General features: G+C 45.0%; 1 protein-coding gene across 3 annotated transcripts in view; it reads left to right on the forward strand.

The window, feature by feature from the left end:
* Nucleotides 1-25,516, forward strand: part of thap4 (THAP domain containing 4) — a 76,800-nt gene that overhangs the window by 18,408 nt on the left and 32,876 nt on the right. For 2 of the 3 annotated variants that reach the window (XM_038816887.1, XM_038816886.1), the window contains exon 3: nucleotides 22,957-23,113. In XM_038816887.1, coding sequence (XP_038672815.1) covers nucleotides 22,957-23,113 — 157 coding nt within the window. Of the gene's footprint in view, nucleotides 1-403; nucleotides 472-22,956; nucleotides 23,114-25,516 lie in introns of those variants that run through there. The other variant, XM_038816888.1, reaches the window with a different exon arrangement.

Below are 25,516 nucleotides of genomic sequence, written 5' to 3' on the forward strand. Positions count from 1 at the left end.
TCCCCCCCCGTTCCCCTTCTTCTCCCCCCGTCCCCCCTCTTCCCCCCCCCCCTCTTCCCCCCCCCCTCTTCCCCCCCCCCTCTTCCTCCCCCCCTCTTCCCACCCCCGTCCCCCCCTGTCCCCCCTCTTCCCCCCTTTTCGGAATTGAACCTGGGCCCTGGAGCTGTGAGGCAGCAGTGCTAACCACTGTGCCATCGTGCCGCCCCCAATCAGGAAAAATGCTGGTGCCAATCATCTCAGTAGGCTGACCTATCGGGGCGTTACATTTTCTCCTGATTTTGTTTGTATTTTGTTATTGACTGAACAAGTGACATTGTTCACGCTGACGTTGACTGTGGCATTGGCCTTCTTTCCCATTTAGCCACCTCACTTCAAAGTGTGAAGGATTTCAGAAATAGTTTGTGCTTGCCTACGCATATAATGCTGAGCTCGTGATGCCCTTGATGTTGGAACTTTGTGTGCATCTCGCAGGTTAGGCGTTCCCTAATTGTGCTTGAGCTCTCTAAAATCTCCCCGCCTCTGCAGATCAACATCAAATTTGTAGCAGAGGCTTGCAATTCTCAATATAAACCAAAGAGCTGATGACCCAATCACTCCAGATTCAAAAGCTGAGATTGGGGTGAAATTGGGCAGTCAACATTTGTGCCGTTATGTAATGAACCAATAATTTAATCAGAATACCAGTTGTTTTCGTGCAATCTCATAAATCTGTCAGTTGGCCCTATTGGTCATTCCGGAATAATCCTATATTTTGGTTGTACATTTGCCCAAACGCTCTGCATCTTTTTTAATGATCACTTGCAGACCACCATTGCTGGCATTCATTGATTGTAGACTTTGTATTTACCGCAAGGTTCTTCTATCTATAACCATACATTGCAAATGTTGTGGGTGCCTGGTCAATGCTCAACAGTGGCTGAGACACTGGACTAGAGTCACAACTTTTAAACGTTTTAAGGTGTTGCGGAAAGATCGATTCGTTCCAGGAGTGATAATCGAAACAGGGCTTGGTTGTTCTAGAAACAAATTTTTATTAAAACAAAAGAAAAATATTTAAACTTTTAAACTTTAGTCCTAGCAATAACAGATTACATGTTGTTCCAATTAAACAGCACTTTAAATAAACATGCAGCTCTTATTCCACTTACACAGTCAGGCAAAGGCAATTTTTCTTCTGTTAGGGAATCTCTTTCTGAACCCTTTTCCAAACTTTCCTCAGTGGCAACTTTCACAATCTCCCTCAGTCGCTTTCCAAAGCCTTCTCTCTCTCGCTGTCAAAATAGGATTTTCTCTCTCTTAATTTCACTCAGTCCCTCAAAAAAGGTTTTCTCCTGGAGTGCTCAGACTTCAACCCATCTGCATTATCTTGGCTGTTTGATTTCACACTCCAGTTTGTACAAAAGAATAGAGCCATGCTATTGTCATGGAACTAACCAATTAAACAGCACTTTAAATAAACATGCAGCTCTTATTCCACTTACACAGTCAGGCAAAGGCAATTTTTCTTCTGTTAGGGAATCTCTTTCTGAACCCTTTTCCAAACTTTCCTCAGTGGCAACTTTCACAATCTCCCTCAGTCGCTTTCCAAAGCCTTCTCTCTCTCGCTGTCAAAATAGGATTTTCTCTCTCTTAATTTCACTCAGTCCCTCAAAAAAGGTTTTCTCCTGGAGTGCTCAGACTTCAACCCATCTGCATTATCTTGGCTGTTTGATTTCACACTCCAGTTTGTACAAAAGAATAGAGCCATGCTATTGTCATGGAACTAACCTTCCATTGACAGAAAAATAGGCCATCAGACTCTGTAATGATTCAGACAAGTATGTCCTGAAGAACAATGGATCTCGAGTGATTCACCCTTGCTGAACAGGGACATCCTGTGTATTCCTACTAGCGAGTTTAAGCCTGAATGGTACAATATCGTTCATGCCAGGTGTGGGCATATTCTTCTGACTCCGTGCTGGCAGGTTTTTCCTCTGTCTTTTTAACCCTAAATTGCCTGCTGCATCTTTGATCCCATTTCTGGACCCAATTTCCTAAAATCTCCCTTGTGTAATCCAAAGGCATTGAATCCTCTTTTAAAAAAGAAAAATTTTTTTTTTTTTTTAGAGTACCCAATTCATTTTTTCCAATTAAGGGTCAATTTTGCATGGCCAATCCACCTAACAAGCACATCTTTGGGTTGTGGAGGTGAAACCCACGTAAACAAGGGGAGAATTTGCAAATTCCACTCAGTGACCCAGGGTCAGGATCAAACTGGGACCTTGGTGCTGTGAGGCAGCAGTGCTAATCATTGCGCCACCCTGCTTCCCCAAAAGCATTGAATTCTTCACCAAGACTCCAGATCCAGCACAATCCTGACCCTTTGCCCACCATCAGTGATGGAGCTTTGTGATGATATGCTTGACACTGCTCAGTATATACTTAGCAATGCAACCTCAAAACAGCTGGTGGCGATAGAGATCCATCATGTGACTCGAGACATCTGTCAGCTGGTAGTAAGATGTAGAAGGGGATAGTCGCACAGTAGCTCCGGGAGCACTCACTGAATTCATTTAGTTGCCATTGTCTGTATTATAGTTTATTAGTTATCTTTCCACGTGTTTGTTAACAAATTATCTTTCTAGTTAAACAACTAGATGTTCTGTGTACATCATTGCCACGCTCATAACACAGAACTCAACATGGTACCAGTAGGGAAGAACAATTAAAGATAATGACGGAGAAGACGGGCGAAATATGCTGAAGAAAGAAGAGAAAATTCTTCCACCAACCTGGTGAGCTACGACCTTCTGCAAATCAACCCAATAAAAGACTGTGAAGTTAGAGATGGAAGGTTTGAAAGCACCCCATCAGCTTCGTGTAACATGGCTGAGAATTGGCGTGCTTATAGCAGAAATTCGGATTCTATATTGCAGCCCTTGGCCTGCAGACAGAGCCCGACAAGAGGCGTATTGCGTTGCAGCTCACGGTAGCAGGTCCTCAAGCAATAGAAATTTCCAATACCTTCAACAGCGAAGAGGAAGCAATAGCTTCAATGGAGTAATAAAGTGCTTTGATCGGCATTGCTCTCCGAAGAAAAATGAAAGGTGTGAACATTATATTTTTCATACATCTATCCAAAAAGAAGAGCTTCAATCATAAAACCCTGTCTTGTAGATGAGCTAGCTGCACAGCAGATTAGTACGCTCAACCTGAAACGGGGCCTCACGGTAGCATGGTGGTTAGCATCAATGCTTCACAGCTCCATGGTCCCAGGTTCGATTCCCGGCTGGGTCACTGTCTGTGTGGAGTCTGCACGTCCTCCCGTGTGTGCGTGGGTTTCCTCCGGGTGCTCCGGTTTCCTCCCACAGTCCAAAGATGTGCGGGTTAGGAGGATTGGCCATGCTAAATTGCCCGTAGTGTAAGGTTAATGGGGGGATTGTTGGGTTGCGGGTATACGGGTTACGTGGGTTTAAGTAGGGTGATCATTGCTCGGCACAACATCGAGGGCCGAAGGGCCTGTTCTGTGCTGTACTGTTCTATGTTCTAATTTGGTGTCAATCTGGAAGAAGACGCTAGTGCCATCAGCACTGTGACACAGTTGAATAAAAAACGTGGCCTTAGTGCAGGCGGCCAACCGCGTCCGCCATCTTATGCCAATGATGCAGCAATCAGCATGGGCCATGGCATTGTCCAGCATTTGGGAAAGTATGTTCCAAGTGTGGCCATACCATCATTTTGCGAAGCAATGCTTTTTGCGTCCAACAGTGGGCCAAACAGGATCTGTCAACACAATTGATGAGATGTCCCTTGAAGAATTGTTTTTCATTGATCTGATCTCGACTGAGGACATGATGAGTCTGAATATGAAAGTGAAGAAGTCTTACTGACCAGGTATGGCAATAGTGCTGATGAAGCTGATACCATCTAAGACAGATGGACAATCCCTGTGATGCTGAATGCCACATTAATGCAAGCTCGACATGGGAGCGAGGGCCAACCTCCTCAGTTTATACTATTTGAACGGGCTGCGAGTTAAACCGAAAGTCGTCATTCAAGCAAGACTGCTGAAAGACTACAATTGGAATGAGATTGCAACGCTGGGTGCATGTGAACTCGAAGCATGGGTACACAACAGAAGCCAATCATATCATTTTCCATTATGGACACGGAACACAAGTCCATCATAGGAGCAGGCGCAGGTGAGGCCCAGAACCTAGTTGAGCGGCTGTACATTCCGGACAGCGCTGTGATGGAGGATCATTGGAACTGGCAAAGAGATATAGAACATAGAACAGCACAGAACAGGCCCTTCGGCCCTCGATTTTGTGCCGAGCAATGATCACCCTACTTAAACCCACGTAACCTGTATACCTGTAACCCAACAATCCCCCCATTAACCTTACACTACGGGCAATTTAGCATGGCCAATCCACCTAACCCGCACATCTTTGGACTGTGGGAGGAAACCGGAGCACCAGGAGGAAACCCACGCACACACAGGGAGGACGTGCAGACTCCACACAGACAGTGACCCAGCCGGGAATCGAACCTGGGACCCTGGAGCTGTGAAGCATTGATGCTAACCACCATGCTACCGTGAGGCCCCTAATGGCGCAGTTATCCGATGAGATATAGGTGAAAGTTAAAGTGGAGGAAGATAAATGAGATGGAGGAGCCAAAGGGATTCTGGTTAACAGCCTTCAAAAATGTGGATGTGCTCAGTGACATGATACATGAGCATGATGGGGCCCATCCTAAAGCATTTACAAGAATTAGGTGACATTTTCACGTCCAGGGCAGCCACTGAGTTTCACTCAGGAGTTTACGTTTGACCCAAAGGAGTATTTCACAAGTGAAGCATTGATCAAGATATACACGATGAAGGCTTGACTGCAACTGCGCAATCATCCAGAAGTATGCCGACACTGGACATTCTACCAGGTGATGTGCATGCATCTCAGCGTGTGGACACAAACATGGATCAACCAAACTCCTCAATCCAGCTAAGGCTCCAAAATCAGCCATAATGGCAGAAAGGTTAGGGTCAGCCTGCACAGCAGACAATCCAAAAGAAAAGGAAGCATTGTGCTAGAAAATTGAAAAAGTCGGTAGCACATAGAAGGCCAGCAAGAAAACTGGACTTCAGGGCACATCGAGTCAAAAGGCTGCTGATACAAAAAAGACCAGAAATAAAATCAGTCTTCAGAAATTCAAAGCGAAATCGAGTAGCTGATCAAAGTTCAAAACGTCAACGGGGCGGTGTCGTTGTCAATGTCCAATAAGCTATGCACAAGGGACACGCTCAAAAGACCATCAAGCCTATCATGTTGTGTGAAGCACAGTCATATCTCTACATGTGACATGTGTAATATGATAGTGCAGATCATGTTTTGTAAGATACAGTTATACTTGAATGTAAATGTTAACAGTTCCAAAGAAAGAGGGATGTGGTGATATGCACGTGCACAGTTCTGTATATAGTTTGCAATGCAACTCCAACTAGCTAGTGGCGATAGAGATCCGTCGTGTGACTCAAGACACCTGCCAGTTGGTAGTAAGACGTACAAGAGGGTAGTCACACTTAAGAGTAGCTCCAGGAGAATTCACTGAATTCATTTAATAGCCATTGTGTGTATTATAGTTGATTAGTTATCGTTCCACATGTTGGTTAAGAAATCATCCCAGTTTAACAACCAGATGTTCTGTGTACATCATTACCACGGTCATAACACAGAATACATAACTTCAGGCCTCGTTTGAATCTCTCTCTTGATTCTCCAAACGTTCTCCACCTTTAAAACCTAGCCCACTCGCCATCGCTTCCTTTATGGTTATTGGCATCCATTCCCTCAACTACCTTGACTGTGAAGTACTACAGGGCGCTTTTCACATTAAAGACGCTATTAGGAATTGCTGACAGGAAGCCATGGCATAAGATTCTGACCCAGCCTTTGTGAGGTGGACCAGAGAAAGTAAGGTGGCCAGCATGAAGACTTTTGTCCTGAATTAAGGTAAAAGGAATGAGGAAGGTAGATGTTGTTGCAGATTGGTTTGGCTGACTGGCCTGTTTCCACATTGTATGCATATTTCTACATGAAATCCTGTGTGACAAGTGTTCAATCACTCCTGGAGCCTGTGTCAGTCTTGGTATAATGGAGAGGCACACTAGAGGGCAGCAAGTCGGCTCCCAAATGGTGCCTGCCTGGTCTCGAGACCTTTGAATTAGTTGCCCGCCTTGCATTGCATCGCATGTTTGAGGCAATAATTTGTGATTGGTAATTGAACCAACAAACCTTAACCCACCATGTATTAAATTGACTAAAGGAGAACATGTCAAAATCAGTTTTGTCTCTATTTCCACTGTTCCTTCATCCAAATTGATTCAAATGGTTTTTTTTTGTCATAAATCATAAACTGCTGGCAGAAAGTGAATTGTGTGTGAAGTTGGCCAAAACATTTTAAAATAACATTTATTGCATAGCTTCCAGATTAGAAAATTCAGAATACGATACATCCTTTCTTACTCCAAGCTGTCTGGGTAATATAAATGCTCAGAATGTGTTTCATGAGGGACACCCATTCCTGTCTTGGGAGCCTCTTGCTGAAAACTCCAAATTGCAATGGAGTTTGAATGATTTGATTGGGCTTAGTTGTCTTCCGGCGGATTTTTGTGTTCTAAATGGTTGTATTCAACGTCAAGTTTGAGGAGGAAAGAGAGAAGGTGGCAAAGTGGCAATGTCATGAGTAATCCAGACTCCCAGACTTGGAACGTGGGTTCAAATCCCACAACGGCAGCTGGTGGAATTTAAATTCAGTTAATTAATATGGAATTGAAAAACTTTGGAAATCTGCCGACCTTACCTGGTCTGGCCTACATGTATATCCAGACCCACAGCAATGTGGGTGACTCGTAACTGCTCTCTGAAATGACTGAGCATTCCACCTTGTTCAAGGGCAATCAGAGTGGGCAGTAAATGCTGGTCCAGCCAGCGATGCCCATATCCCATCAACAAATAAATAAATCTTATGAGGAAAGGTTGGACAGGTTGGGGCTGCAACAGTTGAAGTTAAGAAGGAGAGATGACCTTATTAAAACAAGATTCTGAGGACACTTGACGGTGTATCCTGAGAGGATGTTGCCCCTTGTTGAGGACGTTGAGCCCACAACCAGATCAACCATGATCTCATTAAATTGTGGAGCAGGCTTGAGGGGCTGAACGGACGATTCCTAATTTTTATATGTGTTTGATTGTTGATAACCACTTAACGGTCTTCATTGTGGTTCCACCCACCAGCACAGATCCCTTGCTGATTCTGCTTATGCCCGATCTCGGACCAGTGATATAGTGGAAAAGATAAATGGGGTGGTTACAAGGACTTTAAACTAGGCAAATAGGAGGGGGGAAGGGAAGGGTGAAGTATAATGGTTAATAGGAACCAAAGCAGCAGGTCGGCATGTGAAGAGAAGTTGGAGGTTAATAAGACGAACAGGTAGGGCCAGTCTAATGATTACGGAGGGGAAAGGAAACTTAAAAAAACAAAGCGTAAGGAGACTGTGAGAGTGAACTTTGGGGATGAGGCTGAGTGTTATCAGAGATTTAAAAAGGAGATCAGAATGTCTGAAAAATGTAGTGCACAAGAAAATCCTGCAAGGTAAAGGCAAATCAGTAGGACATATTTAAAACTTTATACTGACAACACAAATAGAGACAAATGCTTATGATTTGGTGGGATTACTGAAAGATGGTTGCATGAGGACCAGGACTGGGAGTTGAAGGTCCAAGGGTACTCAGTATTCCAAAAGTATATGCAGGATGGAATGGGGGTGGAGTTGCTTTATTGGTTAAAGATGACATAAGGGCTGTATTAAGAAATCATATTGGCGCGAGGGGCCAAAATATTGAATTGATCTGGGTGGAAATAAGCAAGGGAAAAAACTCCCTTGTAGGAGAAATTTATACCCCCATAATCAATGCTTCCAAAGTGAGGGATAGTATAAACCAAGAGATAATCGAGGGCTTGTGAGAAAGGCACCAGGGTAATCATTGGTGATTTTAATATGTATATTGACTGGATTAATTACATTGGCAAGGGTAGCCTTGAGGGAGGTTTCATAGAGTACATGAGGGATTGTTTCTTAGAGCAATATGGAGCCAATCAGGAAGCAGGCTATTGTAGACTTAGCATTATGTAATGAAGAAGATTTGATAAATAGTCTTGTTGTTAAGGATTCTCATTGGAAGGAGTGATCACAGCATGCTAGAATTTCAAATTCAGATTGAGCAAGAGCAGACAGTGCCTTACTAGAGTTTTAGCGTTGGGCAGAGGTAATTATAAAGGCCTGAGAAAAAAGTTGGCCCAAGTAGACTGGGGACAGATAATTGAGGGTAGGACAGTTGTGGAACAATGGCGGATGTTCGGGGAGATATTAAGTACCGCTCAATTAAAGGACATTCCTGAGAGGAAGCAGAATTGTAAAAGGGCAAAAAACGTTCCATGTCCAGTCAAGGAAGGCATAAAGGCAAAATATACGGCATGCTATACTGCAAAAGCTGATGGTAAGCTGGAGGAGTGGGAGAACTTTAAGGTTCAGCAAAAGGCTATTAAAAAGAAAATCAAAAGAGCTCAGATGAACTATGAAAGGAAACTACCGTACTTTCCGGACTATAAGCCGCGACTTATTTCACACGTTTCGAACCTCGCGGCTTATACAATGACGCGGCTTATTTATGGATTTTTCCCGCTTTCTTTTCACTAAACCAATGAAATTGCGTAACGGGTCAAGGTAAAACAATGTAACTTTTTAGTTTACTGTTTAGATTAAATCGAGCGCGCTCAAACATCCCATCATTCTGATTACGGTAGTCATTTTGTCACCCTCATCATGGCAAAGACACGGAGAAATGCATATGATGCAGCTTTCAAGTTGAGGGCGATCGATCTGGCTGTTGGGAAAGGAAATAGAGCTGCTGCACTAGAGCTTGGTCTTAATGAGTCGATGATAAGACGTTGGAAACAGCAGCGTGAGAAATTGACTCAGTGCAAAAAGACAACTAAAGCTTTCAGAGGGAAGAAAAGCAGATGGCCCGAACTAGAAAATGAGCTCGAAGACTGGGTCAACATGCAGAGAGCAGACGGCCGAGGTGTTTCAACTGTACAGATCCGACTGAAAGCCAAAACAATCGCCACCGCAATGAAGTTTGAGAATTTTAGAGGTGGACCATCGTGGTGTCTCAGATTTATGAGACGTAAAGGCCTGTCCATCAGGGTACGGACGAGTTTGTGTCAGCAGCTCCCTCCCGACTACGAGGAAAAAATTTCAAACTTCTGCAAATTCACTGATGCAATGATAGCAGAGCATTCCATTGGCCCACACAATATCATAAATATGGATGAGGTTCCTCTGACATTTGACCTGCCTCTCACTCGGACTGTCAACAGGAAAGGTGAATCATCCGTCATGCTGAAAACAACTGGGCATGAAAAAACGCACTTCACCTGTGTTCTGAGTTGCACGGCATCGGGAGAAAAGCTTCCACCGATGGTGATTTTTAAACGCACGACGATACCAAAAGAAAAATTCCCTACAGGAATTGTTGTGAAAGTCAACAAGAAAGGATGGATGACGGAAAGCCTAATGCATGAATGGCATACGGAGTGCTACGGCAAGCGACCGGGAGGATTCTTTCACAGGAACAAGGCATTGCTCGTTTTGGACAGCATGAGGGCCCACATAACAGATTCTGTGAAAGAAGCCATCAAGAGGACAAACTCAATTCCAGCTGTGATTCCTGGGGGCACAACAAAGTATTTACAGCCACTCGACATCAGTTTAAATCGTGCATTTAAGGTGGCGCTTCGTGTTCAGTGGGAGGCTTGGATGACAAGTGGGGAGAAATCCTTCACTAAAACGGGCCGCATGCGAAGAGCAACTTATGGTCAAGTCTGCCAGTGGGTCCTGACAGCGTGGAGCATTGTTAAAAAATCCACTATCATCAACGGGTTTCGAAAAGCTGGATTGCTGCGTGTTGAAGAGGGCAGCATGAGCTCAGCGGGAAATTTGCCTCCGGATGAAAGTGATGAGAGCGACAATGAAAACAATCCAACATCGGATGAAGCAATTCTGAGGCTATTCAACTCTGACACTGAAGGAGATGACTTCAGTGGTTTCAGTGCACAAGAGGAGGATAGTGACTCTGATCACCTGGGTTGGTGATATCTTGATTACGATCAGTAATAAAATACTTCTTTTTACACATGATTTATTTATTTTTAATGTTTCAAACTGATGATTCTATGTTAATCTTAAGAGCTTAATCGGATTGATTTCGCTCCACAGTGACCAATGACTTTCTTGGTAGGCTATTCTTTACCGCTAATTTTTTATTTTTGTTACAAGCCGTATTTCGTTAAAGCCTGTGTAAAGCTCATTTGTTTCAATGTACCGGTAAGCACCTGCGGCTTATATACGTGTGCGGCTTATTTATGTTCAAAATAAAAAAATTTTTTAAAATCAGTGGGTGCGGCTTATAGTCAGGTGCGCTTTATAGTCCGGAAAGTACGGTAGAAGAAAACGTAAACACTGATACCAAAAGTTTCTATAAGTACATTAACAGGAAAAGAATATATAAAGTAAATGTTGGCCCTTTAGAAGACTAGACTGGTGTGGTAATAATGGGGAACACAGAGATGGCAGAGCCACTGAACCAATATTTTGTCTCTGTCTTCATGATAAAACATAATTTTCCAAAAACTATTGTTAATGCAGGGGAACTTGGTGCAATAACCATCACAAGGGAGACAATATTGAATAAACTGATGGGATCAAGGCAGATAAGTCTCCGGGACCTGATGGCATGCACCCTAGCACCCTACCGACTTTTAAGGGAGATGGCAGCAGAGTTAGTAGATACATTGGTCATGATATTTCGGAATTCCTTGGATTCTGGAAGGGTCCCAGTGGATTGGAAACACTAATGTGAAGCCCCTATTCAAAAAGGGAGAGCAGCAAAAGGTAGGAAACTATAGACCCATTAGCTTGGCCTCGTGGTGGGGATCATTTAAGGAGAAGCACAGTAAGAAGTCTTACAACACCAGGTTAACATCATCCCAACAGGTTTGTTTCAAATCACTAGCTTTCGGAGCTCTGCTCCTTCCTCAGGTAAATGAAAACCTGTTGGACTTCAACCTAGTGTTCTAAGACTTCTTACTGTGCTCACCCCAGTCCGGCATCTCCACATTAAGGAGGAGGTGACTGAACATTTTTAAAAATTGTCCATTGTCAGCATGATTTTATGAGGGGTCATGCTTCACAAACTCGCTTGAGTTCTTTGAGGACGTAACCAACAACATGGATAATGGGGAACCTGTGGGTGGGTATATCTAGACTTCCAGAAGACGTTTGTCAATGTGTCACATAAAAGACTGATCCAGAAGGTCACAGTGGATTGGGGGCAGAGTACTAGATTGGATTGAGGATTGACAGACTGACCGAAAGCAGAGGGTTGGGATAAATGGGTCCATCTCTGGCTGATGAACTGTAACTAGTGGAGTGCCGCAGGGGTCATTTCACAGACCTCAACTGTTTACAATTTATATAAATGATCTGCAAGCACGGACAGTGTAATATAGCAAAATGCGCCTGGGCAAAGGGATCTGGATGTCTTTGTTCATGAATAGCAGAAAGCCAGTATACGGGTACAGCTTGTAATTAAAAAGGCAAATGGAATGTAATGGGCAGCACAGTAGCATGGTGGTTAGCGTAAATGCTTCACAGCTCCAGGGTCCGAGGTTCGATTCCCGGCTGGGTCACTGTCTGTGTGGAGTCTGCACGTCCTCCCCGTGTGTGCGTGGGTTTCCTCCGGGTGCTCCGGTTTCCTCCCACAGTCCAAAGATGTGCGGGTTAGGTGGATTGGCCATGCTAAATTGCCCGTAGTGTCCTAAAATGTAAGGTTAAGGGGGGGGGTTGTTGGGTTACGGGTATAGGGTGTATACGTGGGTTTGAGTAGGGTGATGATGGCTCGGCACAACATTGAGGGCCGAAGGGCCTGTTCTGTGCTGTACTGTTCTATGTTCTATGTTTATTGCAAAAGGATACTCTAGTGTTATGCAATTGTATGGGGTGTTGGTGAGACCACATCTGGAGTATTGTGTCCAGTTTTGGTCTCCTTATTTGAGGAAGGATGATGGGCATTGGAGGCAGTTCAGAGGAGGTTCACCAGATTGATTCCGGGATGAAGGGGTTGATGTATGAGGAGGGATTAACAGTTTGGACTTGTATTTGCTGAAGTTTATAAGTATGAGAGGGGATCTGATCGAGGTGTATAAAAGACTAAATGGGATTGATAAAGTTAACATAGATCAAATGTTCCCCCTTGTGGGGAAATCTAGGACGAGAGGTCGCATATGTAGGTTGCGAGGTGGTAGATTTAGAACTGAGATGAGGAGGAACTTCTTCTCACAGAAGGTGGTGAATTTGTGGAACTTGCTGCCCCTAGTGCGATGGAATCTGAGTGATTAAATGGATTCAAGAAGGAGATAGATGATTATTGTTTATTGTTGGTGGGTGTAAATTTGGGAGAAAATGTGAAAAAGGAGAATAAAAATATTTTTAAAAAGGAGATAGATATAGTTTTGATAACTGGGTTAAAGGGATATGGGCAGCAGGTGGGGGATGTTCCTGTCAATATTTGAAGAATTGGTTACCATAAGAACTCGGAGCAGGCCATCTGGCCTCTCGAGCCTGCTCCGCCATTCAGTAAGATCATGGCTGATTTTTTTGTGGATTCAGCTCTACTTACCTGCCCACTCACTGTCACCTTTTAGTCCTTTACTGTTCAAAAATCTATCTCTCTTTGCCATTAAAAACATTTAATGAGGTAGCCTCAACTGCTTCACTGGGCAGGGAATTCCACAGATTCACGACCCTTGGGTGAAGAAGTTCCTCTTCAACACAACCCTAAATCTGCTCCCCCTTATTTTGAGGCTATGCCCCCTAGTTTTAGTTTCACCCACCAGTAGAAACAACCCCCCTACTTCTATTTTATCTATTCTGTTCATAATTTTATGTTTCTATAAGATCCCCCCATATTCTTCTAAATTCCAATGAGTATAGTCCCAGTCTACTCATTCTCTCTTCCCAAGCCAATCCTCTCAACTCCGGAATCAACCTAGTGAATCTCCTCTGGACCCCCTCCAGTGCCAGTACATCCTTTCTCAAGTAAGAAGACTAAAACTGTACACAGCACTCCAGGTGCAGCCTCACCAGCACCCTAAACAGCTGCAACAGCTTTTAAACTAGCACGGTAGCACAGTGGTTAGCACTGTTGCTTCACTGTGCCAGGGCCCCATGTTCGATTCCCGTCTTGGGTCACTGTCTGTACGGAGTCTGCATATTCTCCTTGTGTCTGCTTGGGTTTCCTCCGGGTGCTCCGGTTTCCTCCCACAAGTCCTGAAAGACATGCTGTTAGGCAATTTGAACATTCTGAATTCTCCCTCTGTGTAGCCGAACAGGCGCCGGAGTGTGGCGACTAGGGGCTTTTCACAGTAACTTCTTTGCAGTGTTAATGTAAGCCTACTTATGACAAAGATTATTATTATTAACTCCATCCCTCAAGCAATGAAGGACAACATTCCATTTGCCTTCTTAATTACTTGCTGCACCTGCAAACCAACAGCTTTGCGATTCCCTCTGTACAACAGCATGCTGCAATTTTTTTACCATTTAAATAATATTCTCTTTTGCTGTTATTCTTACCAAAATGGATGACCACACATTGCACTCCATCTGCCAGACCCTTGCCCACTCACTTGAACTATCTACATCCCTCTGCAGACCTGCAGTCTCCTCTGTACACTTGGCTCTACTACTCATCTCAGTGTGATCTGCGAACTTTGACACATTACACTTAGTCCACAACTCGGGTTCATCTATGTAAATTGTAAACAATTGCGGACCCAACACTGATCCCTGAGCCAGCGGGTTTGGGGGTGGGGTGGGGTGGGGTGGGGGGGGGGTGGGGTGGGGTGGGGGGGGGGGTGGGGTGGGGTGGGGTGGGGGGGGGGGGTGGAGGAGTTCTGTTGGGAAGGAGGAGGGTGTAAAGGGGAGTAAAAGGAGAAAATTTGTGTCAAGCTGTATGGAGTTTGATATCTTTTTGGAGATATGTGTAGTTTGTATATTTTGCTTTGGAATTAAAATATTTTAAAAAAGTACAAATGAGATGCCTCCACAATCAGGTCAGCATATCTGCACAATATCTGGCTGGAGGTTTTAATTGCTGCTCAAAATATTTCCAACAGGCATACTGTTGCTCGATCACATAAAATGCTTGTGGTGCTTCAGATTCACAACACATGGGAATGGCTGTCATTACACTTAAACTTTTTAGAACGGCATTCAATCGAAAGGAATTGGATAAGCACCAAAGAGAAAAGTTGCTCTTGCAGAGAACAGCATGAAATCAGCAAGCTGAATGCCCTCCTTTTGTGCTGTAACCATCCTATGGTTTTGTAAGATGGAGAAGCAAAGTTACCTAAGCAAATTCACCCAGCATCACAGTAGTATGTTTTACTTTTACAGATTTTTAACATCTGCGGTATTACCTTTTAAAAAAAATAATCTTTATTGTCACAAGTAGGTTTACATTAACACTGCAATCAAGTTGCTGTGAAAAGCCCCTAGTCGGCACATTCCGGCGTCTGTTCGGATACACCGAAGGAGAATTCAGAATGTCCAAATTACCTATCAGCACAACGTTTGGGACTTGTGGGAGGAAACCGGAGCACCCAGAGAAAACCCACGCAGACAGGGGGAGAACGTGCAGACTCCACACAGACAGTGACCCAAGCTGGGAATCGAACCTGGGACCCTGGCGCTGTGAAGCAACAGTGGTAACCACTGTGGTACCGTGCCACCCATGGAGAGATTAATATTCCGTACCCCCCTCCAAACCTCTTCACGTTCTGAACATGTTCTGCTAAGAACAGTAAGTCCAGCCAAAAATGGTGAGTCACCAGATGAAGTTTGAGATAGTGCAGGAGCTGGCACTGAGTGCTTCTCGCATGACTCTGACCACCAAGAATTCCAGAAATACTGGTAAATTAAAACCAATAAAATACCAACACTGAGATAACATCCTCCTGAGTCCTATGTAAATATGTGGGTAGATTCCACCTGCTTCTTCTCAGGTGATAACCAATAGTCTGGTAAGACAAGACTGCACTCACCTTTCCATGCAGTGCTGGGATTCAACACTGGTGGTCAAAAAGCAACGTGCCGCAAAGCTGTCCCCAAAGGTGACCTTCCTCATAATTTTTTCTTTTTATAAATTTAGAATACCCAATTCATTTTTTTTTCTAATTAAGGGGCAATTTAGCGTGGCCAATCCACCTACCCTGCACATTTTTGGGTTGTGGGGGCTGAAACTCACGCAAACACGGGGAGAATGTGCAAACTCCACACGGACAGTGACCCAGAGCCGGGATCAAAACTGGGACCGCGGCGCCGTGAGGCCGCAGTGCTACCCACTGCGCCACCGTGCTGCCCCTACCTTCCTCATAATTGCTGGTGGTAACAGACATGTACTTGGCAGCTGCAAAATACATGGGTTCAGGTAGTGAGCAAAAGAGCAGTATACCTTGTGCGTGGGTCAATTGAGGTTTCCGCTGCAATATTCCCTATTGTAGTCAGTATATTAGTCACTCATATCTCATGGGGAGGGGGGAGGGCGCTGGGAAAATTGATTATTCCCTTGTATGTGGTGGGAGAGGTGGGGGGGGGGGAGAGGATATTATTCCCTCTGTGACAGTTTGGCATCGGAATTTCTGTTAAGCGGTTAACTAGAATAAATAGTGATCATAATCTGTCAATGAATTCACAATTTCCTCTTACCATTAGAATTCCTCCCAGAGGTTGTTCAAGATATTAAATAGATCCAATCCAGATGGTGAAATTAAACAAAGACTTTTCTTTGCTAATCGGTTTATTCACAGGATGCAGCATTACAAATCTCTGCCTCCTAGCTACAAAGAGCCCAGTGTTCCAGCTGTCCCTTAATATACCCTGTTGAGTACGGTGATATAAGTCACTAATCAACTAATTAACAGTCCCTTAAGGTACACTAACAAAAATCAGATCCAATCCATTTTTGTACTATTTTAATGTAAATCATAAATCAATAAATTAAACAAAAATGACTGGTGACAGCCTCTGGTGGGGCACCTAACAAAAATCAAAATGTCAAACAGAAACTTAACTAATTTAATCAAAATGGCATTCCCGGTGGGTGATGATGAACCTCAGCAACGCGGCACCCACTGTCCGTGGAAGGTAGCATTGTGGATAGCACAATTGCTTCACAGCTCCAGGGTCCCAGGTTCGATTCCGGCTTGGGTCACTGTCTGTGCGGAGTCTGCACATCCTCCCCGTGTGGGCGTGGGTTTCCTCCAGGTGCTCCGGTTTCCTCCCACAGCCCAAAGATGTGCAGGTTAGGTGGATTGGCCATGATAAATTGCCCTTAGTGTCCAAAATTGCCCTTAGTGTTGGGTGGGGTTACTGGGTTATGGGAATAGGGTGGAGATGTTGACCTTGGGTAGGGTGCTCTTTCCAAGAGCCGGTGCAGACTCGATGGGCCGAATTGCCTCCTCCTGCACTGTAAATTCTATGATATGATAAGGCCTGAAGCATGCCCATGGAAACTACGTGCTCCCTCTCCAAAGGCACCCACTCCCGAATGTAGCTGCAATAGAGGGCATGAAAGTTGGGTCAGGCGATCCCCTTGACCGCCCGCTACCTGGACCAGTGAATGGGCAGCATGCTGGCACAGTGGATAGCACTGTTGCTTCGCAGCACCGGGGACACTGTCTGTGTGGAGTCTGCACGTTCTCCCCATGTCTGCGTGGGTTTCCACCGGGTGCTCCGGTTTCCTCCCACATGTCCCGAAAGACGTGCTGTTAGGTAGTTTGGACATTCTGAATTCTTTGTGTATCCGAACAGGCGCCGGAGTGTGGCGACTAGGGGCTTTTCACAGTAACCTCTTTGCAGTGCTAATGTAAGCCCACTTGTGACAATAACGATTCTTATTATTATTATGGCCAGGAACAGGCTTCTGAGGAGGCCCTCCTCCCTCCCTGCATTCCTCTGCACCAGGTGACCAAAGGTGAGGAGCTGAAATACAGCGTAAAATAAAGAGCAGCCCATGCAAATAATTAAAAAGAGGCTGCAATCTCGGACAAATTACATCAACGTGGAATGTTGAGTCCCCTCCACCGCAAAACAAGCATGTGGCTCAGGAATCCGTGAACCACCTTAATCTACAGTTGCATAGCACTGCTGCATGCAACACTCTCCACACCAAGTCCCTGATGGAGAAAGGGAGGACTCCAACATAGAAAGCCCTCCAATGGGATCCCTCCCTAGCCCCTCCACGCTGCCAGGTGATAGAACAGAATGTCAAGGCGTGTCCTGCTGGTGGAGAAAGGCAAGAAGGTGGAGGGTGAGGAGCAGCAGGCCGTACAGTAAACCCTTTCATGGCTCAAATTGTGGGGATTGCAGCTCCTGAGGGAGGTGTTTGGGCATAGGACCAATGTGGAAATCCGTCCGAATGGTGGATCAGTTCAGACTTGAGTCCACTACAAACTTGAGCTCCTTGTCGCCACGAGTGCTGCGGGGGTTTGCTTTTTATATGTGCTCAAAAACAATTAATCCAGTTTATCATCAACCTTACAATATAATTTTCTCTGTGTTACCTGTGAGCTTCCATACTTCTGCTTGATTACAGAGGACTGTTCAATTTAGAGGTTGAATGGGCTCTTCCCACACTGCACAATGTTTTCCCCTAATCCTATGGCTGATTCAAAAGATACAAATGGGTAAAGTTAAAATTCTAATCTCACAGGCCTTGCAAGACATAAATCTCAAAAACCATGACACTGAGCAGCAACAAGTGCTCAAACTCTGAGGAGGTTGCTACAACTTAGTTATCTGATATTTCATCCAAATTAGAGATTTTCCTGTTGACTGCCTTATTGAAAAAGGAGCTTTAGTGTGACGGTTGAGAATTTGAAACCATTTTTTTCGATCGAGAAAATAAACTTGAAAGAAAGTTAGTTAATTGCATTGTCACAAGTCTGCCGACTTCTCAGAAAGCTTAGCTTGAGCAATATAAGGTTTGCCAGCATGATTTTCTATTTTGAAGAGAGATCAGAGTGCACACTGAGGGTCTCTTCAGTGCTACAGAAGTGGGTCATTAACGTTGTGCCACAAATCCCCAATTATTCCACAGAGAAAATTTCAGTTCGAGTTTCACTTCAGATGAAGCTCGAATGTTGAATCATAATACAAAATGTTGGCCTTCTTTCAGTCAATTTCTGTGCATTTACCAATGTACCCAATTGCCTTTTTGTCGTAACAACCTTTAATGCAGGACTTTAATTGAAGATTTTCTAGAAGTTGAGATCAGTGTTTCCCAAACTCATTTTGGTTGAAGGTTCCCCTTTTTCAGATGAATTCGAAATCATGGACCACCCCTATGTAAATAATAATGCTTTGTATTATTCACGCTGCTTCTCTGTTTGCTGGGGCGACACGGCAGCACAGTGGTTAGCACAGCTGCGTCACAGCTCCAGGGTCCCAGGTTCGATTCCTGGCTTGAGTCTGCGCGTTCTCCCCGTGTCTGTGTGAGTTCCTCCGGGTGCTCCGGGTTCCTCCCACAGTCCAAAGATGCGCAGGTTAGGTGGACTGTCCCCGCTAAATTGTCCTTGGTGTCTAACAAAAAGATTAAGTGGGGTTACGGCGATAGGGTGGAGGTGTGGGCTTAAGTGGGGTCCAAGGGCCGGTACAGACTCGATGGGCCGAATGGCCTCCTCCTGTACTGTAAATTCTTTGATTCCATGAGTCAGCCTCACTCTGCTCCCGCCTCTGACCAAGTCTGCATCTGTTGATCCCTTGTGTGTTCCTGACTGTAATTCTGTGGATGGTCGGCCCTGCTTGCTGGGCACTTTCACACTATCTTTCAAACACCTCCCCCCAAAAAAACTACAGACCCCAGTTTACGCTGGTCCAGGTAACTACAACTGGGAGCTTTCCTAGGCGGCTACGTCCTTAAATTCTTCAGACGGAGTTTGATACTTTGGGGCTGCGGTGTGATCTTGCTGTGTTTCTCAGAATGACGTATGGTTAAATAAATGTACCATGAGAGACTTTTAGCAAGAACCTATACACCATAGCAATTTCCAAAAACTTTTTAAACCTGCAGTTGCTGTTTATTCGCAGTTAAACTGCGAAAATACCCGTAACGGTAGTTTGACAAAGTTCTGACCAGTATGAGTGTTGCAAAATTGTTGTATGGCACTTTCTCTCAGTTTCTCCTCTGAATGTCGGGTATGGTAGCACAGTGGTTAGCACTGCTGCCTCACAGCACCAGGGACACGGGTTCGTTTCCGGCCTTGGGCGACTGTGAAATTTGCAAATTCTCCTCGTGTCTGCGTGGGTTTCTTCCAGGTGCTCCAGTTTCCGACCACAGTTCAAAGATGTGCAAGTTAGGTGGATTTGCCATGCTAAATTGCCCCTTGGTGTCCAACAATGTGCAGGTTAGGTGGATTGGCCATGCTAAATTGCCCCTTGGTGTCCCAACAATGTGCAGGTTAGCTGGCTTGGTCATCATCGATGCTTGCGGCTACAAGGATAGTACGGGAAAATGGGCCTAGGTAGAGTGCACTTTTGGAGGTTCAGTTCCCAATGGGCAGAATGGCCACCTTCTGCACTGTCGGGATTCTATCTGACCTCTGATCAATCACCACCTCCCCTCTAGCCTCCAATATTAATTAGATACTAATTGTGCTCATGTGGTGGGTATTACTAGGGGTCTCAAGTGTGTGTGTATGTTTATGTGTAAAAACAGACTGATAGAAGGACACGTGCAGTATGCAATGTGTGTTTTAGAAGTAAATTTTTTTCAGTGAATAAGGTCCGGACTTCTGTATTTCTATCCTTCTCCACTGGGCTATCTGAATCTTAACATCCGGCACCATGCTTCATCATAGGTGTTACTTTCTCCTTCAATTTTATCAATGATACTATGGCAATTGGCCATCCTGAACTTCAATACTTGATTTTACATGTTGTTTTCCCTCTATCTATTGAGAGAAAAACTCAATGTTGTATAGCTCTCACTGTGATTCTTCCCTATGATCTCAAAGCTGTGGAGCTGTTCACATTCAGTCTTCCCTCCTAACAATCTTCGGACTGGTAAAATGCAGACAACATTAATTCAAAGATGATGTCAAAGTTAGAAACAAAATAACTCTAGAAGGAAAAATAATTGTAGTTATTTTGCTTCATGCGGAAACATTTTTGCAGGATTTTGGTCATTTTTCTTTTGTAGAAAGAGTTTGGGAATGAGATATATCTAAAGCAAAATGAATCTGTACAGAATTGAAAAAGCAAGCTGAAGACTAATTTAAAAAATGAAATGAAAATCGCTTATTGTGACGAGTAGGCTTCAATGAAGTTACTGTGAAAAGCCCCTCGTCGCCACATTCTGGCGCCTGTCCGGGGAGGCTAGTACGGGAATCGAACCGTGCTGCTGGCCTGCTTGGTCTGTTGTAAAAGCCAGCGATTTAGCCGAGTGAGCTAAACCAGCACATTAAAGCCAGAAGTACCAGTTCGTGGAATGTAGCAGCTCACAGTCTAACTCAAACTGATAGTGAGGGTTACTTATTTGATCGTAAACTCATTCAAGTCAAGGTGGCCCTATTTGTTTTGCGAATAATAGGACATATTTTCTTGAAGCAGATTCAATGAAGAGTGCAGGAGAGCATGCCAGGAGCAGAAGCAAGCGTACCTAAAAGTGAGGTGTCAACCTGATGAAGCTACAGCACAGGACAACTTGCATGCCAAATAACATGAGCAGCAAGTGATGGACAGAGCTAAGCAATTCCACAACCAAAGGATCAGTTCTCAGCTCTTGCCACATCCAGTCATGAATGGTGGTGGACAATTAAACAACTCACTACGACTCCACAAATATCCCCATCCTCCGTGATGGAGGAGCCCAACACATCAATACAAAGATGAGGCGGAAGCATTTGCAACATTCTTCAGTCAGAAGTACAAAGTGGATGATCCATCTCGACCTCCTCCAGAAGTGCCCAGCCATCACAGATGTCAGCCTTCAGCCAATTCGATTGACTCCACGTGCAATCAAGAAAAGGCTGAAAGCGCTGGAAACTGCAAAGGCAATGGTTCCTAACAGTATTCCAGAAATAGTACTGAAGACTTGTGCTCCAGAACTTGCTGCTCCCCTAGCCAAGCTGTTCCAGTACAGCTACAACACTGGCATCTATCTGGCAATGTAGAAAGTTGTCCAGTTAGATGCTAGTGTACACAAAGCAGAACAAATCCAGCCCAGCCAATTACTGCCACATTGGTCAGTTCTTGATCATCACTAAAGTGATTAGAAGGGGTCATCAACAATGCTATTGAGCGGCACTAGCTTAGAAATAACTTGCGCACTGACGCTCAGTTTGGGTTCAGCTAGGGCCACTCAGCTCCGAACCTCATTGCAGCTGTTGCTCAAACATGACAAAAGAGCTTAACTCCACAGGTGAGGTGAGAGTGACTGCCCTTGACATCAAGGCATCATTTGACCAAGTGTGGCATCAAGGAGCCCTAGCAAAACTGGAGTCAACAGGAATCTGGGAAAATGACTGGTTGGAGTCATACCGAGCACAAAGGAACATAGTTGTGGTTGTTGGAGGTCAATCATCTCCGCTCCAGGATATCACTGCAGGAGTTCTTCAGGGCAGTGTCCTAGGCCCAACCACCTTCAGCTGCTTCATTAATGGCCTTCCATCATGAGCTCAGTCCTGGGGATTTCACAATGTTCAGCACCATTCGCAACGACTCAGACACTCGTACAGTCCAGTCTAAATGCAGAAAGACCTGGGCACAATATCCAGGCTTGGGCTAACAAGGGGCAAGTAAGATGACAATGACCATCTTCAACAAGAGAGAATCTAAATATTGCCCCTTGACATTCAATGACTACCATTTCTGAATCCAACACTAACAACATCCTGGGGGCTACCATTGACTTGAAACTTAACTGGACTAGCCATATAAATGCAGTGTCTACAAGAGCAGGTCAGAGGCTAGGAATCCTGCGGCGAGTAACTCACCTCCTGACTTCCCAAAACCTGTCAACAATCTACAAAGCACGTGTCAGGAGTGTAATGGAATACTCTCCACTTAGATGAGTGCAGCTCTAACACTCAAAAAGCTTGAGACCATCCTGGACAAAACGGCCTGCTTAATTGGCATCTCTTCCACAGATATTCACTCACTTCATCAGGAGCACATTAAAAGCAGTGTGTACCATCTACTAGATGCACTGCAACTCACCAAGGCGCCTCAGCACCGTCTAAACCCACAATCACTACCATCTAGAAGGGCAATAGGTATCTGGGAACACCACCACCTGTAGGTTCCCCTCCAAACCACTCACCATCCTGACTTGGATATGTATTGGCGTTCCTTCACTGTCGCTGGGTCAAAACCCTGGAACTCCCTCCCTAACAGCACTGTGCCTACACCACAGGGACTGCAGCAGTTTGAGAAGGTAGATCACCACCACTACCTCGAGGTCAATAATGCTGGTCTAGCCAGTGACACCCACGTGCCTCGAATGAACAAAGAAAACCTTTTAAAGGAAGTGCAGGGGAGTTCTTCCCATTGTGCTGGTCAACATTTATCCCTCAACAGTATCAGTAATTAAATAGATTATGTTGTCATTTTTGTCATTGCCGTTAGTGGGACCTTGATGTCCATAGATAGATGACTGCATTTCTTATCATGACCGTAATTATTCTTGCAGTAATTGGTTGTACACTTCGGAACTTCCTACGGTGATGAAAGGCGCTATAGAAATTCAGTTGTATTTTATTTTTACCATGACTTTTTAATTTCCCCCTCTGTAGTTGTTCCTTTGAACCCAGCTGTTGAGCCTCTCTCTTGGATGTTGGGAAGCTGGATTTCTGAGCCCCTGGGTGAAGGCTCTTACCCAACCATCAAACCGTTCAAATACATGGAGGAAGTCCAGATCACGCATGTTGGCCAACCCATACTGAACATCTCGTAAGTCAGAATGTTTTGTTTTCGCAGTTACGGTCTGATTTCCAGCAAAATAGTCGCCTAACAGTCGTTAATCAGTAGAATGAGAGATAGTTTTCGCAAATTAGTGAAGAAAGATAGCTGACAAAGGAGATAGAATTTCCTCTGCAGCCATGCCCGAGATTGGCACTCTTCAGGGTATCGGACCAGTCAGAACTACACATGGGGAAGAGGGCTGACGCCCTAGCTTTTGCTTCCCTAATCGCATGCTGGAGAATCCTGCGCGGCTGGCGATCAGCAGCACCACCCACAGCTGCAGACTGGCTGGCCGATCTGTGGGAATTTCTCCACCTGGAGAAGATTAAATATCTGAGGGTCGGACGAAGGCTTCCACAAAGCACGGGGACCATTCGTCAGCCTGTTCCAAGGCTTGTTCGAGGCCAACCGTGACTAGGAAGAGAAGGGGGGGGGGGGGGGGGGGGGGGGGATAGAGGTTAACAAATAAGGGCACACACAATGGAAAGGAGCAGAAGGGGAAAAAGAGAGGAGGGAACCCAAGAGAATCACCGAACAAAGCAAGGGGAAAAAGGGAAGAGCGGCATGACTCCGCAAAGACAACAACTAAAAAAACGCAACAGCAAGGAGCGGATCAGAGTATTTGACGCCCAGGGCAGAAGTCAGCCCCAGGAGGGAAAGCTAGGCCACCAACAGGGGAAAGGGGGATGGGAGAGGCAGACGGGGGACCATATGTAAAAATGTCTGTAAATAAGAAATGACTATATGTAAATACCAGGTACACCATAGATTGAGCTGTTATCCTTCCAAATATTTCGGGGGAAAAAAGAGTTTCTTCTGTGACTAAATTTGGACATTTAAGGAAATAGGTAGCATTGCTACTTTGCAAGAGAAATTGGAAGGTGACGGCAGATGGCCATAGATTAGCAGTTTGCAGAATTATTCCTTGCAGTGTGTGAGGCAGCGTGACCTGTACTGTGCCTCATGTGATTGGATCTCCTGAGCACAGTGAATACAGGAAAACTGGGTGGGGAGGGCTACATATAAAGGAGCCAGCCTGATTCGTTGCTCACAGAATAATTCAGTGAAGAAGAGGCCCTTCGGCCCATCGAGTCTGCACCGATGCATGAAAAACACCTGACTGCCTACCTAATCCTATTTGCCAGCACTTGGCCCATAACCTTGAATGTTATGACGTGCCAAGTGCTCACCCAGGTACTTTTTAAAGGATGTGAGGTAACCCACCTCTACCACCCTCCCAGGTAGCACATTCCAGACTGTCACCACCTTCTCGGCTTAAAAAAAAACGTTTTTCCTCAAATCCCCCCTAAACCCCCTGCCCCTCACCTTGAACTTTTGTCCTCTCCTAACTGACCCTTCAACTAAGGGGAACAGCTGCTCCCTATCCACCCTGTCCATGTCCCTCATAATCTTGTACACCTCGATCAGATCGCCCCTCAGTCTCCTCTGCTCCAGCAAAAACAGCCCAAGCCTATCCAACCTCTCTTCATAACTTAAGTGTTCCATCCCAGGCCACATCCTGATAATCGCCTCTGCACCGCCTCCAGCGCAATCACATCTTTCCTATAAGGAATTGCACACAGTACTCCAGCTGTGGCCTCACCAAAGTTCTGTACAACTCCAACGTGACTTCCCTGCTTTTGTAGTCTATGCCTCAATTGATAAAGGCAAGTGTCCCATATACCTTTCTCACCATCCTATTAACATAGAACATAGAACACTACAGCGCAGTACGGGCCCTTCGGCCCTCGATGTTGCGCCGACCTGTGAAACCATCTGAAGCCTATCTGACCTACACTATTCCATTTTCATCCATATGTCTATCCAGTGACCACTTAAATGCCCTTAAAGTTGGCGAGTCTACTACTGTTGTAGTAGCCCTTCTGTCTTCAGAGATCTACGGACAAATGTGCCAGAACCTCCCAGTGTCAGGCCATTCATTGAATACTTCCTTCCAAAGTGTATCACCTCACACTTTTCAGGATTAAATTCCATCTGCCACCTTTCTGCTCACTTGACCATCCCGTTTATATCTTCCTACACCCCAAGACACCCAACCTCACTGCTAACCACCAAGCTCAGTTGGATGCTTCCTTTTAGGAGTGTGAATTCTTGGCCTGATTCTCTCTCTGCCCGCTATATTAGCTGTACCCAGGCAATCTAATAGTCAGGAAAATCCGCCTCTGTTTATTTTGGAATGCTTAAGTGCTGTAATCCTTGGGGTGGGGGGTACTCGTCTTGATTGCGATCAACACGTGGAATTCAGTACTGTGCGGATGATTAAGACCAATAATATAGATATATTTAAGTGGAAGCTGGATCAAGAGAGAAAGGTATGTTGATAGGTGAGATGAGGTACGGTGAGGAGAAACTTGCATGGACCTGCTTCTA

This window comes from Scyliorhinus canicula, chromosome 13, assembly GCF_902713615.1.
Source record: "Scyliorhinus canicula chromosome 13, sScyCan1.1, whole genome shotgun sequence".
Classification (NCBI taxonomy): Eukaryota; Metazoa; Chordata; class Chondrichthyes; order Carcharhiniformes; family Scyliorhinidae; genus Scyliorhinus; species Scyliorhinus canicula.